This window comes from Paroedura picta, chromosome 5 (assembly GCF_049243985.1).
Source record: "Paroedura picta isolate Pp20150507F chromosome 5, Ppicta_v3.0, whole genome shotgun sequence".
Classification (NCBI taxonomy): domain Eukaryota; kingdom Metazoa; phylum Chordata; class Lepidosauria; order Squamata; family Gekkonidae; genus Paroedura; species Paroedura picta.
In genome coordinates, this window is record NC_135373.1 from 72,856,430 (window position 1) to 72,870,569 (window position 14,140).

Below are 14,140 nucleotides of genomic sequence, written 5' to 3' on the forward strand. Positions count from 1 at the left end.
GGAATGTTAACATCATAGCCTGAAATATCCTTCCCCCCCCCTCAACTCCTTTCAATGTACCGACTAAAGAATTCCATAAAGCTTGCACACTATTTTGACTGATCTTTAATAAATAGAGGGTTTGGAGCTCTGGGCACCTGCAGTCTCACTATGCAAGAGTGTGCTACGGCTTCATGGAGAAATTCCGATCCATCATTAACTTAACATTCTCCACATTTGTACTGATTTTATTGTCAGGTAACATTTAGCCTTCATTCACTCTATTGATAAGGGCTGTTGAATAATCTCATTTGCCATTTGTTGTATCTCAGTGCTTTAGGTGGCCAGAGGCACCCTTTGTTTCTGCCATTTCTTTCCCATTGAATCTTTCCTTTCCAGTTTTCCCCTAAAGTATCTTTTGTAATATTACCTCTTGTCTTGGAAACCTCCCTAACATTCTTTTCTTTCCTCTGGCTGTGGTCTAGAATGATCAAGGATCCATCCACTGATTAGACCAGCAGACAACTAGGAACAGATTCTTGTTAGCTGGCCATTAAGGAACCACATCACCAACTCTGCCTGCACAGCTCCAGCATCCAAGCAGACTAAGGAAGCCAATCATACATCTGAATTGGTCTCTGGAAGTGTAACATTGTTGAACACCAGTTTAGAAGTGAATTTTTCACTCCACATTTTAAAATATATATTTTAACAGCTCAAGCTGAATAGAAACTATGAATCCAATTCCAAGCAACAACACACATATAGGTATGAGGCAAGGCTGTCTCCTGCATCTGGCACCAGATTTCCATAGAACTTCAGGAATTGTTTTAAGGATGTTCCTGTGAAAAAAAATTATCTTTTTCATCTTAACATCAATAATTAAATTACCAGTTATGTCAGTAGTTTGGGAAGAGCATGTGATAGTGGGCATTCATATCAATGTCACCATTGGGAATTGTGTTCGTACAGTCCTGGAAGAAGGATTTAGGTTGCTATGCAGGAGGTTAGACTACCAAGATAAGCATCCCAGAAAGTCAACAGATCAAGAACCTGGACGTGATCCTTGATTCTTCCTTAACAATAGAAGCTCAGAATATGAGTAGTGCAGGTAGCATTCTTCCATCTCTGCTAAGTGAAGCTACTAGCACGCTATCTGACTCCAAAATACCTCACCAAAGGGGTCCAGTAATCTAGACTGGATTACTGCAACTCGCTCTATGCTGGCCTTCCCTTATCCCTGCTCCAGAAATTATAGTTGGTTCAAAATGTGGCTGCCTGGCTGCTCTCCCAAACACCTTGGGGAGCCCATATTACACCGATCCTCCAGCAGCTGCACTGGTTGCCAATTGAATAGTGGATCAGATTTAAAGAGCTAATGCTCACCTTCAAGGCCATACATGGTCAGGGTCCTGTGTACCTCAAGGACTGTCTGGCTGTCTATACTCCCCAAAGAGTGACTCACTCTATACATTCCAACAACCTAGTAATCCCTGGCTCCAAAGACATCCATCTGGCCTCAACCTGATGGAATGAGCTCCCCAATGAGATCAAGGCCCTATTGGCAAACAGTTCCATAGAGTCTGCAAATTGGAGCTCTTTCGCCATGCTTTTGGATAAAACCAGCAACAAGAACCCCAAATCCAACCCAACCACCAGGAAACTGCAACACTGGAGACCAGATGTACCCTCATTTGTTAGGCTGTTCTTAGTGATCTGTTATGTTATATACTAGTTATATCTCTTTGTCCCAAATGATTACAAATGTTAGAAGCCAAGCCAATAAACAAATAAAATTGCAGCACTAAAAATACTACAAGGTGGTTTAAAATGCTTGTTTTATTTGAGCTTCTCATTCAATAAGCTGGTGTACAACAATTGCAGATTCATATTGCACTAGTAAGTTACCAAATCACATTTTGCTCTGCAAGAAAAATTGCTTATATATTAAGGAACATGATTTCCTTAACATCAAGGCTCTCCATTATTCATTTCCTCTCCAAGAAGTTGGTTTAACACGCTGCTTTGTTTCAGAGCCTCAATATTAGAAATATCCTCACTAATTACAGGCACATCCTCTTTCCGTTTCCCAGCTGTCAGTTCATCATCACTGTCTGAGAGTGTGCAGAGAAGAGTATCATTTTCATAAGTAGGAAAGTAATACCTGAAAGGTAGACCAAAAGAGAATAAAATATTGTAGTATCTAGTAAATTAGATGTTCTCTTCACACATGGAAGTCATTTCCCTGCAGTGTATGGTTGTATGAATTAATACTATAACCATGGGCATAGGACTAATAACAAGGGAAGGACCCAAGCAACTAGCCACTCCCATATGCTTTGAATATTCTCACAATATTCCATAGCAATATAAGATTATGCCACAAAATAGTTCGCTCATCAGAGAGAGAAGTGTGGCCACATTGTTTTTCCCCAGAGGTGTAAGACATCTTGGGTGTTTTCATCCCTCGGTTAAGGAAGACAGGCTCACTTTTTCCCCCTTCCTATTTCCTGTGTGGGCATGCCTCTCTGCTCCAGTTCTTTCCTGCCTTTGCAACAGGAAGAGCAGCCTTTTGGCTTTGCTAGCAGGTTTTCTTCTTTTTGAACTTTTTTCTCTAACTCTTATCCGACTACCCCTCTCCTCCCCCTTCTTAACCCGCCCCCCTCTTTCTGGCACTCATACACCATATAATCAATGTATATTATCCTTAGAAACCCTGGCAGTTATTTCCCTGCTGTTCAAGGTGGAAGTTGATTACATAGGACTTCAAGGTCTTTCAGGACTCAGTTTGTCCTTGAAAGAATTCTGCAGGGAATGAGTACTCAGTCACTTGTAGCGAATCTGTAGATGGCAGAGCCTCATACAACATCATTATTTACAGTAGGGATTGGGTCAGTCATGTAGCACTCATAGCCATCATGTAACAAATGGACTGGGGAGTTACATGGCAGCTAAGTTTTTCTTGCTTTACTGAGATATAACTCAGCAAGTTCCATGCCCTGACTAATGGGCCTATTGCATGAAGCCCTATGTGCCATGGCTATGTCTCATCCAAGTATAATAGACACCACAGTCTGTGCTCCAGCTTTTTAATTTTGTGCAGCTATCAGAAATTGTGGCAAAGCAAGGTCAGAAAATACAAAAACCATGTTCCAGTTACTGGTAGCTATCATATAACGATTCCCAGAGATCCTCAGAGGAAGGGCTATATAAATGTGCTAGATGGACTGAAATGCTGTTGATAAACAGACTTACTGTGGTTGATCCCAGACGGATCTGGCTGGCAGAAATGTGATGTGTTTGGTCTGTTCCATATGACTGGTCAATTCTTTTTTAGACTGGAATTTGTTCTGGCAACTGTAGCATCGACACTGGTGAACTTCTCTTCTGACAAAGTTCACTAATTTCACTTGCTGATAGAAATTCAAACCTAGCCGACACATTAAGCAAAATAAATACATAAATTGAGAAACACAAAACCCCAAAGAGGAGTGTGAGGTCAAAAAGGTTTTAAAGAGTGCAATGAATATGAAAACAGTAAACTGAGCAATTGGGATTCAACAAGTGGTGCCACATCAGGGCCTCACTACCTGGGAGTTCTTACTGTTCCTAGGATTCTCTGAAACTTAGTAGGCATACAGAAGTCCAGTTGGATATGGACTGAGGTGTAGGGAGAAGGTTTTTAAAACCCTTTCTCCAGTGCTGCTTCCTTGAACACAAATGACCCTAAAAGAACACCATTTGCTCCATTTTAAACATGGTGTAAACACTTGAATGTTCACTACAGGTAGTCCCTCAAATATTCAGGGCTCAGACTGCATATGATCTTGAAGATCAATACCAAGACCTTTAACCAGATCTGGAATTCAACTGGCAACCAGTTCAGCTGCTGAAGGACTGGACTTATATGGCTTCTCCAAGGTGTTTGTCTGAGAACCCAGGCATTGTAGATCAGCTGCAATTTCTGGATCAGAAACAAGGGAAGGCCTGCACAGAGTGAGTTACAGTAGTCCAGTTTAGAGCTGACCACTGTGGCTAGGTGTCCCAGGGCTAAATAGGGCACTAGCTTAGCTTGGTGAAGATGGAAAAATGCTAGTTGTGTTACTCTTGTGACTTGTGCCTCCACAGTTAGAGAGGCAAAAAAAAACCATGCCTAACTTCCTGGCTGTCTATGTGGTTATAAACTGCACACTGTCCAGGCTAGGAAGGCAAGCTTCCTGACTTGACAGCTTCCTTTCTAGCCACAGGACTTTCATCTTCAAAAGGCTCAGTTTCAGTCATTTTGCATTCATGCCATCGTGAACTCCAGGCACTGGGCCATTGAGCTCAGGGGGGCATCTGGAGACAGTCCATCTGGAGACAGAGCTGGGTGTTGTCAGCATACTGATGGCACCCTAGCCCAGAACTCGACTAGCTGGGCAAGAAGGTGCATATTGGGGAGCAAATCACACCTTGCAGAACCCCACATTGGAGATCCCCAGCCCCTTAAGGCCTCCCTTTCATCTCACTCCCAAGAATGTAGGGGTTGGCATCTTCCCCTTTTTCAATTTCCTCATCAGCTATCCCTGTTAAGTCAGATGACTATCTGCCTTATTAGTCTTACTCTGTGTTCTTCACTTTCTATTTCCTATCTCTATCTCCCCTTCCATCTTAACTTGTTCCACAACCCTTCTATCTCTGATACTTAGTTCTCAAGATGGCGTGAGACAAGGCAGTGGAGAGGTCACCATCTCCTCTTGCCTCATTATGGAGACAGCAATGGGACAGAGCACCTATTCACAACTGTAGGTTAGTTCTCTAGCTGAACATAAAGGTATCTTCTAATACAGTTTTATTTTAAAAACAAAGGACACTTAGCTGTGTGTTTCACAGCTAAGTAATGGCACATCTGCTATGTTATTTTTAATTGCTAATACTGGAAGAGAGACCTAAACGTTATTTTATGTGACGTACAATGATGGCATGATTTCCTCAGAGGCAATCTAAGGAAGTATTCAAGATTTATAGAAGGAATAAAACTTCAAATTGTCCTCACTACAGTGGCTTCATGACAAACATTGAGAAGCAGCTGGCACTACATTTTGACACAGAGGTCAGAACTGCTACAAAACCTGAATAGAATAATAATAAAAAAAAACAGAGTCCTATAGCTTGCTTTATGGCTCTCTATTTCAAAAAGTTACATTTCTAACAGTGGCAGATGTAGTCTAAGTTTTACTTACCATACTCAGACTTTATTTTTAGCAGATCAAATCCATGAGCCTCCTATGGGTAAGGATGAAAAAAGAGAAAGATTCCAATTATAAAAACTTCTGATTTTTCAAATTAACATCAACTGAGCTTTATAATTACTGAATCCAATCCAATATGCAAAATCATATATATATATATATATATATAGACTGGGAATACTGTTTGCAGAGGAGGAACAGGAACTTGTGCTCATGGAGAATGACTTCTCACTTTCCTACTGCAGCCATTGAAGGGAGCAGGGGGGGGGGTCAGTGACAAAGTTGTGCTCTGTCGAAAGAAATCCTTTTGTCACTGAAACCACTGTGAGGGTTCCAAGCTAGATATTCTAGTCCATTACTGTTTACCCTGAGATCTTTCCCAGTCCTGGCGCTTGAAAACTCTAAACTGGGGACACCAGAAATTTAATTGGGGGCTTTCTGTATCCAAAGGATACACTCCAATATCCCCCCCCCCTTCAACTGGATGCAGGTGGCATAAAAGGTCTAACAAAAGAGGCAGAGAAGAAATGTGGGTGGCAGGGCAAATGAGGGTGATTTTATCTGAGATCCAAGGGGGAGGGGGAAGTAGGAATAGCATTATATTCTTCTGAAGGAAAGTGACACATCTCTCTCTGATTACTTAATTTCTTTCTGAAGAATTAAGAGTTCAGCATCTCTCAAAAGGATATATAAATGCTGTTCTGTCACAGATTCATTTTTTTAAAATGCAGCTAATATATGTTGGCTCAGGTTTTAGTCTGGCTGTTTCTGAAAGTTGTATGTTCAACACTGTACAATGTAAGTGCCCCCTCAATGTTCCCAGTGGTGAAGAATTTTTCCACTTTTATCAACGTGGTTATTTCTGGCTAAAGGGCAGCTCCAGGGATCCACTTGTCTTCCCTGGAATATATTCTGAAGTTTTTGTGTTGACAAGGCAATTTAAATCTCAAAATACAGACTGACTTGTCTATCTACTTTGTGACATGCACCAAAAAAAGACTACTACAGGATATTCCCATATCAGATGAATTATAAGTTCTAAAATATGTTCACATCTTCAGCATAACATTCAATTGGACATCATGGTTAGCATCAGGAGGGACTGACCAAAACGAACTGAGTTTATTGTCCAGTCACAAACTACCTTGGGTTTACTTTATGCTGAAAATGCATTGTATTATAACCAATGCAACCAAGGAGCTAGCCTCCATATTTCCCACAGCAAGATCATAGTGAACATGTCTCCTACCTCCATGTGAATATAGAGTTTTTCTGTGGTGTCTGTCTGCTTCTCACAAAAGAGGCAGACTGCATAGACAGGATGTTCTTCCCAATCAGACCAGTCTCTGTAAAAAAGTATGAACCACTTAATATGCATCCATTTTAATTAGATCTTGGGGTTTGTTTCGAAAGATACAAAGAAATTGTTGACATGTGACCAAATACCAATTTAATTAATCAAACGTTAAATGTGATTAACCTGCTTGGTTTTAAATGGAACTTTACTTGTGTAGGTCTATAGTATATTAAGTTAAGGCAAAATATTGTCTTGGAAAAGAAGCTGAATGGAAAGGAGTTGTTTCATATAAATCTTTATCCACAGACAGAGGAGCACCTTTTCAGCAACTGAGGTTTTGGGGGGTGGGCAGTTGCTATGAAAAGTTTTGATTGATTGATCCCTGATGGGTTACAAGACGACCCATATTACCAATAAGGGAAGTAATGTCCTTAATCCAAATGGGCTTCATTTGTTCTTGGCAAAGTGAAGATGTAGGCATATCTAATAGGCTATGTAGCACTGTGGTATTATGATGTGTTCACAAGATAGCTGGGATTACTTGAAGAGTAATCCAAACCAGGAAAAAATGAAGTGTTGCAACAAGCAAAGTAGCACTTGAATAAACAGCCATATGAGGTTTTTTTGTGCATGTGTTCACACATGAGGCTAAGTCAAAAAATATTGCAACAAAATCATAGAAACATTTCTAAAACAAAAATATCAAAATATGAAGCTATTGTTTCTTGATATATGCTTCATCTAGGTCTATTTCTGAAGACAGTGTTTCTATCTCTCTAACCCTTCCCCTATGAACTCTGCCCTCTTTAATTTATACATGTGAAAACTGCAGTTTTGACATGCTTGAGGGACTCAAATAATGTTCCTTTTTAGTTTTGAGGGGGGGGGGGAGTCTAAGGGGCAAGATCAGGCCTGGATGTTTACCGTACAGAGAATTCACCCAGGTGTTAAGCCACATTGCCCCTTGTTTTTTTTGCTAAGGGTTGGCTCTGAACTTTTCTGATAACTGCATGGGGAGCCCTTGCTCCGCTCTCTTCTGTTTGCCCTCAAGATTTGTGTACACATGGGATAACTGAGGGACAGGAAGTCAAAACTTCCCACCATTTGTTTTACTTGTCAACCACTGTCACATGGCAAAAACTCCCCAAGTCCAAAATAATTAAAAAAACATTACCATGATTGCATTGTAATGCAAAACCGTTACAACAGAAACAAGGGGATAAAAAGTGGGCTGTTTTATCTTGCCATCCCCCATCTCCTGCAGACTGTCCCTGATCTCACTAAAACCAAGGAAAAAAGAGAAAGATGCTGGCCAAATGTGGCAGCAGGTGAGGGGGTTGATATTTTGTTACTTTGGAATCACATTTTAGGGCAATCAGATATGCTTTTTGTTTTAAAAAAGGTTACAAGGGTAGATGATGTAAATGATGCTTGTGGGGGAGCATGGGCACAATGCCCCACTGGATTTGTCCTGAGTGTTCCGCTTTACGCATGGCCCAGCCTGACATACACACTGTTGGATCCCATGGCAATAATGAGAATGTGGATTTCTCCACGTTCCCATGCTGCGCGGCAACTGAGGGCCTGAGTTGGGCCAGGCCTGGGACTGTCCAGGCCCAGGCCTGATTCCTTGTAAAAGTGGGATTTCAACCGACACACAAACAAGTGGTGATCGCAACCTAATTGGCCATGTGGAAGATGTCCTGTAGGGTGGATGGAGTAAGGTTTTCCAATGAAATTCTTGTAATAGTCTTTGCTACCCTCAAAGAATGTGCAGTGTTGTGACGGGGTGTGTGTGTGGGGGGGGGGGGTGGGAATTCTCAGCACAACTTTCTTGACTTTTTTCTTACAATGCAGTTTTCATCATAATAAGTCCTCATTATCATTCTGTATCCTTCAGGAAATTTGTTTGTTTGGAATAAACCCATGCATGTGTGAACTGGAACCCTACTAACAATACTTTTTGATTTACCTTTCTCTCTGTAGAGTTCACCAGTTTTAGTGCACTTCCTTTTCCTGGAACCTAAGAAAATTCCTGTCCCTTAGCTTCCTGTATTGATGTATATAGAAGTAGGAACAACACACACTCAGTCACCTCTATCAGTACACTGAGAATAAGATATGAAGAAACAGGAATCGCCTGGAACTTGCATTTCTGTAGCTTTTCAAAGCCAGCCTTATATAACAGTTACAGTTCTGGACTTGTGACAATTACCCTCTCAACCCACTTTACCTTATGGGGTTGTTGTTATGACAATAAAATGGAGAAGGGGAGAATGCTTTTATAAGCTGCTTTATATTCTTATTGAGGAATAAAATAGTATACAACTATGATATAAATTCATAAAATGTATCCAGAACCTTTCCAATAGGAAGGGGAAATTAGCTAAGTAGAATATCTGAAGTAAGAAGTTTGTTCTTTTTGTTGTGTTTTTCAATCCCATGTACTAAGTATATAGATTTCCAATTTCCCCATCATTGCTGAGGGTTAAAAAGAGAAACAAAATTATTACTCTTCTTGGTTGTCTAAGAGTTCTCGATCATCTTCAGACTGAACTTCTTCCCAAGATTTTCCAAATTCCTGTAGGGGAATGGGGAGGAAAAAAAATGCCATGAGCACTTATATATGCTTTACATCAGGACCAGACAAAGAAGTATTCTTAGTTTTAAGCCATTTAAATTTCTTGATAAGGTCAAGGGCATTGTTATAAAATTGTTTCCTCGTGTGAAAGACTTATACAATCTACAAGGATGCAGAAGAGCAGAGATTTCTTTCCCTTGGAACAGACAGAGATGTATTACATTAATAGGCATACAGAAAACCATAATCAGGTTTCTGATAAAACCAAACAAAATGAATTTTTGGCTAGAATTCATAATTCCACTGTATACCCTCCCCCACATATTTTTTGGGGTTTTGGCTGAGCTGCCCCTTTTCCCCTGGTTGTTTCACTCAGTTGCTTGACTGTATTTAGATAAAAGCTGACCAAAGTCTAGGGAACTGAGAGAAGAGACTAAAATCCCTCCTATAACCTGTTTTGAAAAATGGCACACAAGCGGTTGATGGAGTTCAAATATAAATTTATTTAACTATAAATAAATTTATTTAACTACATTGAACACTGTTTCTAGGAAAATCAGATTATAAGAGACTGACATTACAAGTGCATATGGCATCATGCTTTTAAAATGCTTAAAAAAATGCTGAGTTGCAGATGCAAGTTACCACAACAATTTGAATTAGATGATGTGGTGGTATAAAACAAAAATAAACAAGTGAAAAAACAAACAGGAAGGTCTATACTGATTTTAAAAGGGCTGGAAGATCCGCAGCACTGCAGTTTCCTTGGCCAAGAAACATTCAAATGTAGGGCACTGCTGCTGTGCCTACCAAGTTTTTAACTGAGTGCAAGTCTCAGTATAAAATCCAGCATTAAGCTAGACTCCTTTGATGTTCTGACTGCCTGTTGAGATGTGGCTCTAGATTGGCCTGATCAAAGATGAAGTTATTTTTTATACTGTCTTCAGGCAATGTCAGATTTTGAAGAAAACAAAACACCAATTATGTTTGAAGGAACTGGAATAAAGCTGAAATCTTTTAAAAACAAACAATGCTTTCATAAAATAAGGCAATAGTTGGCTGCTCCAGTAACTAAGCATCATAATACTTCAAAGCTTTTACCTTATGAGACACTCAACAAAATTATCTGTCATGTTAACATATTTCTGTCCTTTAAAAAAAAACCCAGATCAAAAGCAGAGTGGAGGATAATTAAAATGTGAAGCACTGTAACTGCCTAGAGTAACAAATGTAAGATGCTGCTATTGCAGCACTGTTTTATGACAAGCAATTTTTTAAAAAAGGGGTGTATTATATATGGTTATCAGAGGTTTCAATTTGTCAGGTAAATGATGTACCAATGTACACTGGTAAAACAGCCCATAACGGGATGTCATTACAGATTATGGAATGAAAATCCTGTAATTAATTCAGAGAGACTTTGCCCTCCTGGGTGTAAACTCTTCAACTAAAGCAAGATTCATTAGCTATGCCAGGCTAGTGAGATAGTTAATACCCCTTTCCTTTTGCTACACATTCCCTCCAGTGTATCATGCTGTTTCCTAGAGAAACAGTGGCTTACAACAAATTAACAGCTAGCCTGTAATAAAAAAACAACAACTAACACTGAGAACACACACACACACGAGTTCTCTTCGCTTACACTGTAATGCTATTGAGTTATTCACAAGTTAAAAATTGCAGAAGCTTCTTTCTTGGTGCTTTATAGTGATTATTATATCAATTCTGCAAATACTGTCCAGGTATATTAGCACCAGTGGACATTTTTCCAAATACATTAAAATGTAGGTGGATTACATCCCCAAGACTCCCAAACTAGTCTCGTCTCTGCTGGAATACAAACTGTGACCCCTAGCAGCCTAGATCACCCATCTGGTGGAATGCTGGAATGAGCCTAAGGGTCTTATATTCTTCCACACTATGTGTATGTTCTGTGGCATAATGAGGCTGGTGATTAGTGCTGACAACTCTGGGTTGAAAAATAACTATAGAGATTTTGAGGGTGAAACTTGAGGAGGGCAGGGTTTAGAGAAGTGAGGGACTTCAACACAGTATAATGCCATAGAATTAACCTTCTAAAACGCCCAGGCATTGATCTCTGTCACCTGGAGATCAGTTGTTATAGGAAGAGATCTCCAGCAAACCACCTCGAGGTTGGCGGTCCAACTGGTAATACAAGCATGGCATACTGCATAGGCAGGGGAAAAAAGGCAACAATGTTTCTGAAGAGTACCCTTGTATTAAAATGCTCAAGGGGAGGTATAACCACTGGAGTATGGTAACTCATGGAAGTGAGCGAGGCTACATCCATGGCTCTAACAGCTGGCGTATTCTTCACAATGGTATACCTCCTAGTGCTCTGCTTTATTAGTCTGCTTCCCACTATCCAGGCCTTGACACTAGTGATGTCACAACTCTGGTTCCCCTTGTTCTCGTCATATGGTCAACAGGTCCAAGACATGCAGCTTTATGGGTTCCATACTGCCATCTAGGAGTTAAAACTGGTTTCTAGGTTTTAGAATAATAAAGACCATTCAGGAAGGCAGGTAACGGAAACTGACATGGATAAAGTTACCTCACAGCAAGCTGATACACAAACCTCACACATTATAAGTGACTAAGTATTGCACCAAACAGTTGAAAATGGGCACTGCAAGAAATTGTACAACCAATGTCTGTGATATTTACAATATCATAGATGTTCCTTCCACTGACATTTTACAATACTTTATTTTATCATAACATTTATTGTTATAGGGCAATAGAAGACAAAATGCAGTATCTGGAAAATCCTGTAACTCTGAATGCTTCAGGGTATATGATAAAGCATGACCAAGATTGCACATCTGTCTTTCCTATTATGTCACTCTACCTGCAGTGAAAGAGAAAGGAAGAATTTTAAGGGGGGTTGAGAAATTAATAAAGTTCAGAGCTGCTTCTCTGTTTCAGCAAAGTCAGTTTCACACTGGCTTATGTACTGCAGCCTTATGGAGAGCTACCATTCTATGCACATTGATTTTAACGGGCTTAGAAGGGCACAACTCTACACAGGACTGCACTGTAACCATGTAAGGAACAAGGGAAAACCAGCAAGAAGAGAAAATAAGGCACCTGTATATTTAGCAGTTATGTAGTAACTGTGGCTTTTCATATTGTGTGGCTGTAGGAGTAAGGAAAGCTAGAATTGCCTCTTTTGGATTCTGTTGGAAGTGGTTCTATAAACTAGCGATCCCCAACCTGTGGACTGTGGACCACATGTGGTCCTTCGACTAATTGGAGGTGGGCCCCGAAGGACGCCTTCTCCCCCCCCGGCCCTTTACTTCATCCCCCCCCAGCCCTTTACAACACACTTTATTGTTGTGGCGTGTCTGTATCTTATTTTGAAGGGATGTTTAAACATTACCATAGCGATCAGAGAGCGTTAGGGCAGTGGTTGAGAGTAGAGGAGTAAACTACCCCCCCCACCGGGCCTCAGTAAAAGGCATTGAGTGGTCCCCGGTGAGTGGTCCCCGGTGATAAAAAGGTTGGGGACCACTGCTATAAACAACTCACTTTTCAAACCACAACTATCCAGTACTATTTAGAATCAAGCCTGCTCACACCAGAGTGGCCATCAGTATTAAATGAAATATACTGTCAGACTAAAGACTGTCAGAAATATACTGTCAGCACCCCTGGTGCTGCTGCAATGGTAGCCCAGTATACATGATCCCTCTCTGTGCTGACTCAATATGCAGGGGTCAACAGATGGCTTGGGTATGTTGGTCATGTGAATGCTGCCTTGTGAGTACAGTGCCTATGCAGGGAGGCAGCATCTATATGGACGCTTCCTCCCTGTGACTAAGTTCATGGAAAGAACTCAAGCATGTACACTGCCTTAGTTAGTAGGTTACAAGCTCCCAAGCAAACAGTTACATGGGGGTGGCACCAGTGCACTCCTGCCCACTCTCCCTCTCTGTATGTTCAGTCACTGTGAAGAAACATCGTTTGCAGAGGTCTATTGTATATGAGTGTGCTTATTCAAATCTTAGTGTTATGCAAAAATAGGCAACTAAAATCATTTAAAAAATGTATATACTTTTGGATTGCACAAGCAGGAAGAAGCTAGGAGGACGAATATAATGAAGGAAGGGAGGGGGCTCTGCTGTTTTTTCTTCTCTCACTCTTCCCCAGTTGAAATAAAAGAGCTGTTGCGATAACTGTAAGAAGTTAATTTCTGAAGTACCCTCTAATTTTAATTATTCAGAATGATTTCAGGTAGGGTACAAACCAACAGAAGTGCTTAAGTACCTTTGATAAGAACGGGAGAAAACCTACACTTAAATGCCCTATTTAAATCAATGGGACTTAAAAACCAAAAAAGGCTTCACTGGATCATGCCCATAGAGTGTTGAATCCTACCAGCTTTTCAACTAGTGAAACAAGATATTTTGGGACCCATGTGGACAAAGGTCATGGTAAAGGAAAACAGGTATGATGAATAGAATTGGGCAAGATTGACTGAAAAGGCTGGTAAGATCCAAACATCTATTTGCAATTCTTTATTCCATAATTAAGGTGCACAGCATCTTACCAGATAATTAATAATATAAAATCTGTCATATTCTCTGTTTTTGGCATTGATTTTGCGATGTAGCTTCTTTCGCATGTGATCTTTGAGCGTGTTCTTATCTCGAAAGGTTTTTTCACAGTATAAACACTGCAAACTAAGATAATATGCAAAGATTACAAAAGATTTTGGAGGCAATACGGTAAGTAGCCATTTGAATATCTACAGCAACTCTAATGAAAGCAGATCACTTTAAGAGACATACAAAATATGATGTGTTATCTGGCAATTATGAAAAATCAGCAATTTTTTTTTAAATGCAACAATGAAAATGCAGTAGAGAGATTCAGTAGAGAAACCAAACATATAACTTACTTGGTATTTTACTTGGTATGCAAAACCAAGTAAAATTACTTTGCTATTGATAGGATGTGTAGAACTTGGGTGTGGGGTGGGTTGAACTATTTGATCTACATGAATGTAATAATTTTACCACTCTTTTT

General features: G+C 40.2%; 1 protein-coding gene across 1 annotated transcript in view; it reads right to left on the minus strand.

Annotated features, from left to right (window-relative positions):
• Positions 1-1,800: 1,800 nt before the first annotated feature.
• The window catches only part of ZNF277 (zinc finger protein 277), a 47,173-nt gene continuing 34,833 nt past the window's right edge, over positions 1,801-14,140 (minus strand). Inside the window, exons 7-12 of the mRNA XM_077338513.1 lie at positions 13,662-13,794; positions 9,021-9,088; positions 6,460-6,556; positions 5,202-5,244; positions 3,235-3,409; positions 1,801-2,143 (exon numbers count right to left, since the gene is read on the minus strand). Coding sequence (XP_077194628.1) covers positions 1,951-2,143; positions 3,235-3,409; positions 5,202-5,244; positions 6,460-6,556; positions 9,021-9,088; positions 13,662-13,794 — 709 coding nt within the window. The 3' untranslated portion in view covers positions 1,801-1,950. The remainder of the gene's footprint in view (positions 2,144-3,234; positions 3,410-5,201; positions 5,245-6,459; positions 6,557-9,020; positions 9,089-13,661; positions 13,795-14,140) is intronic.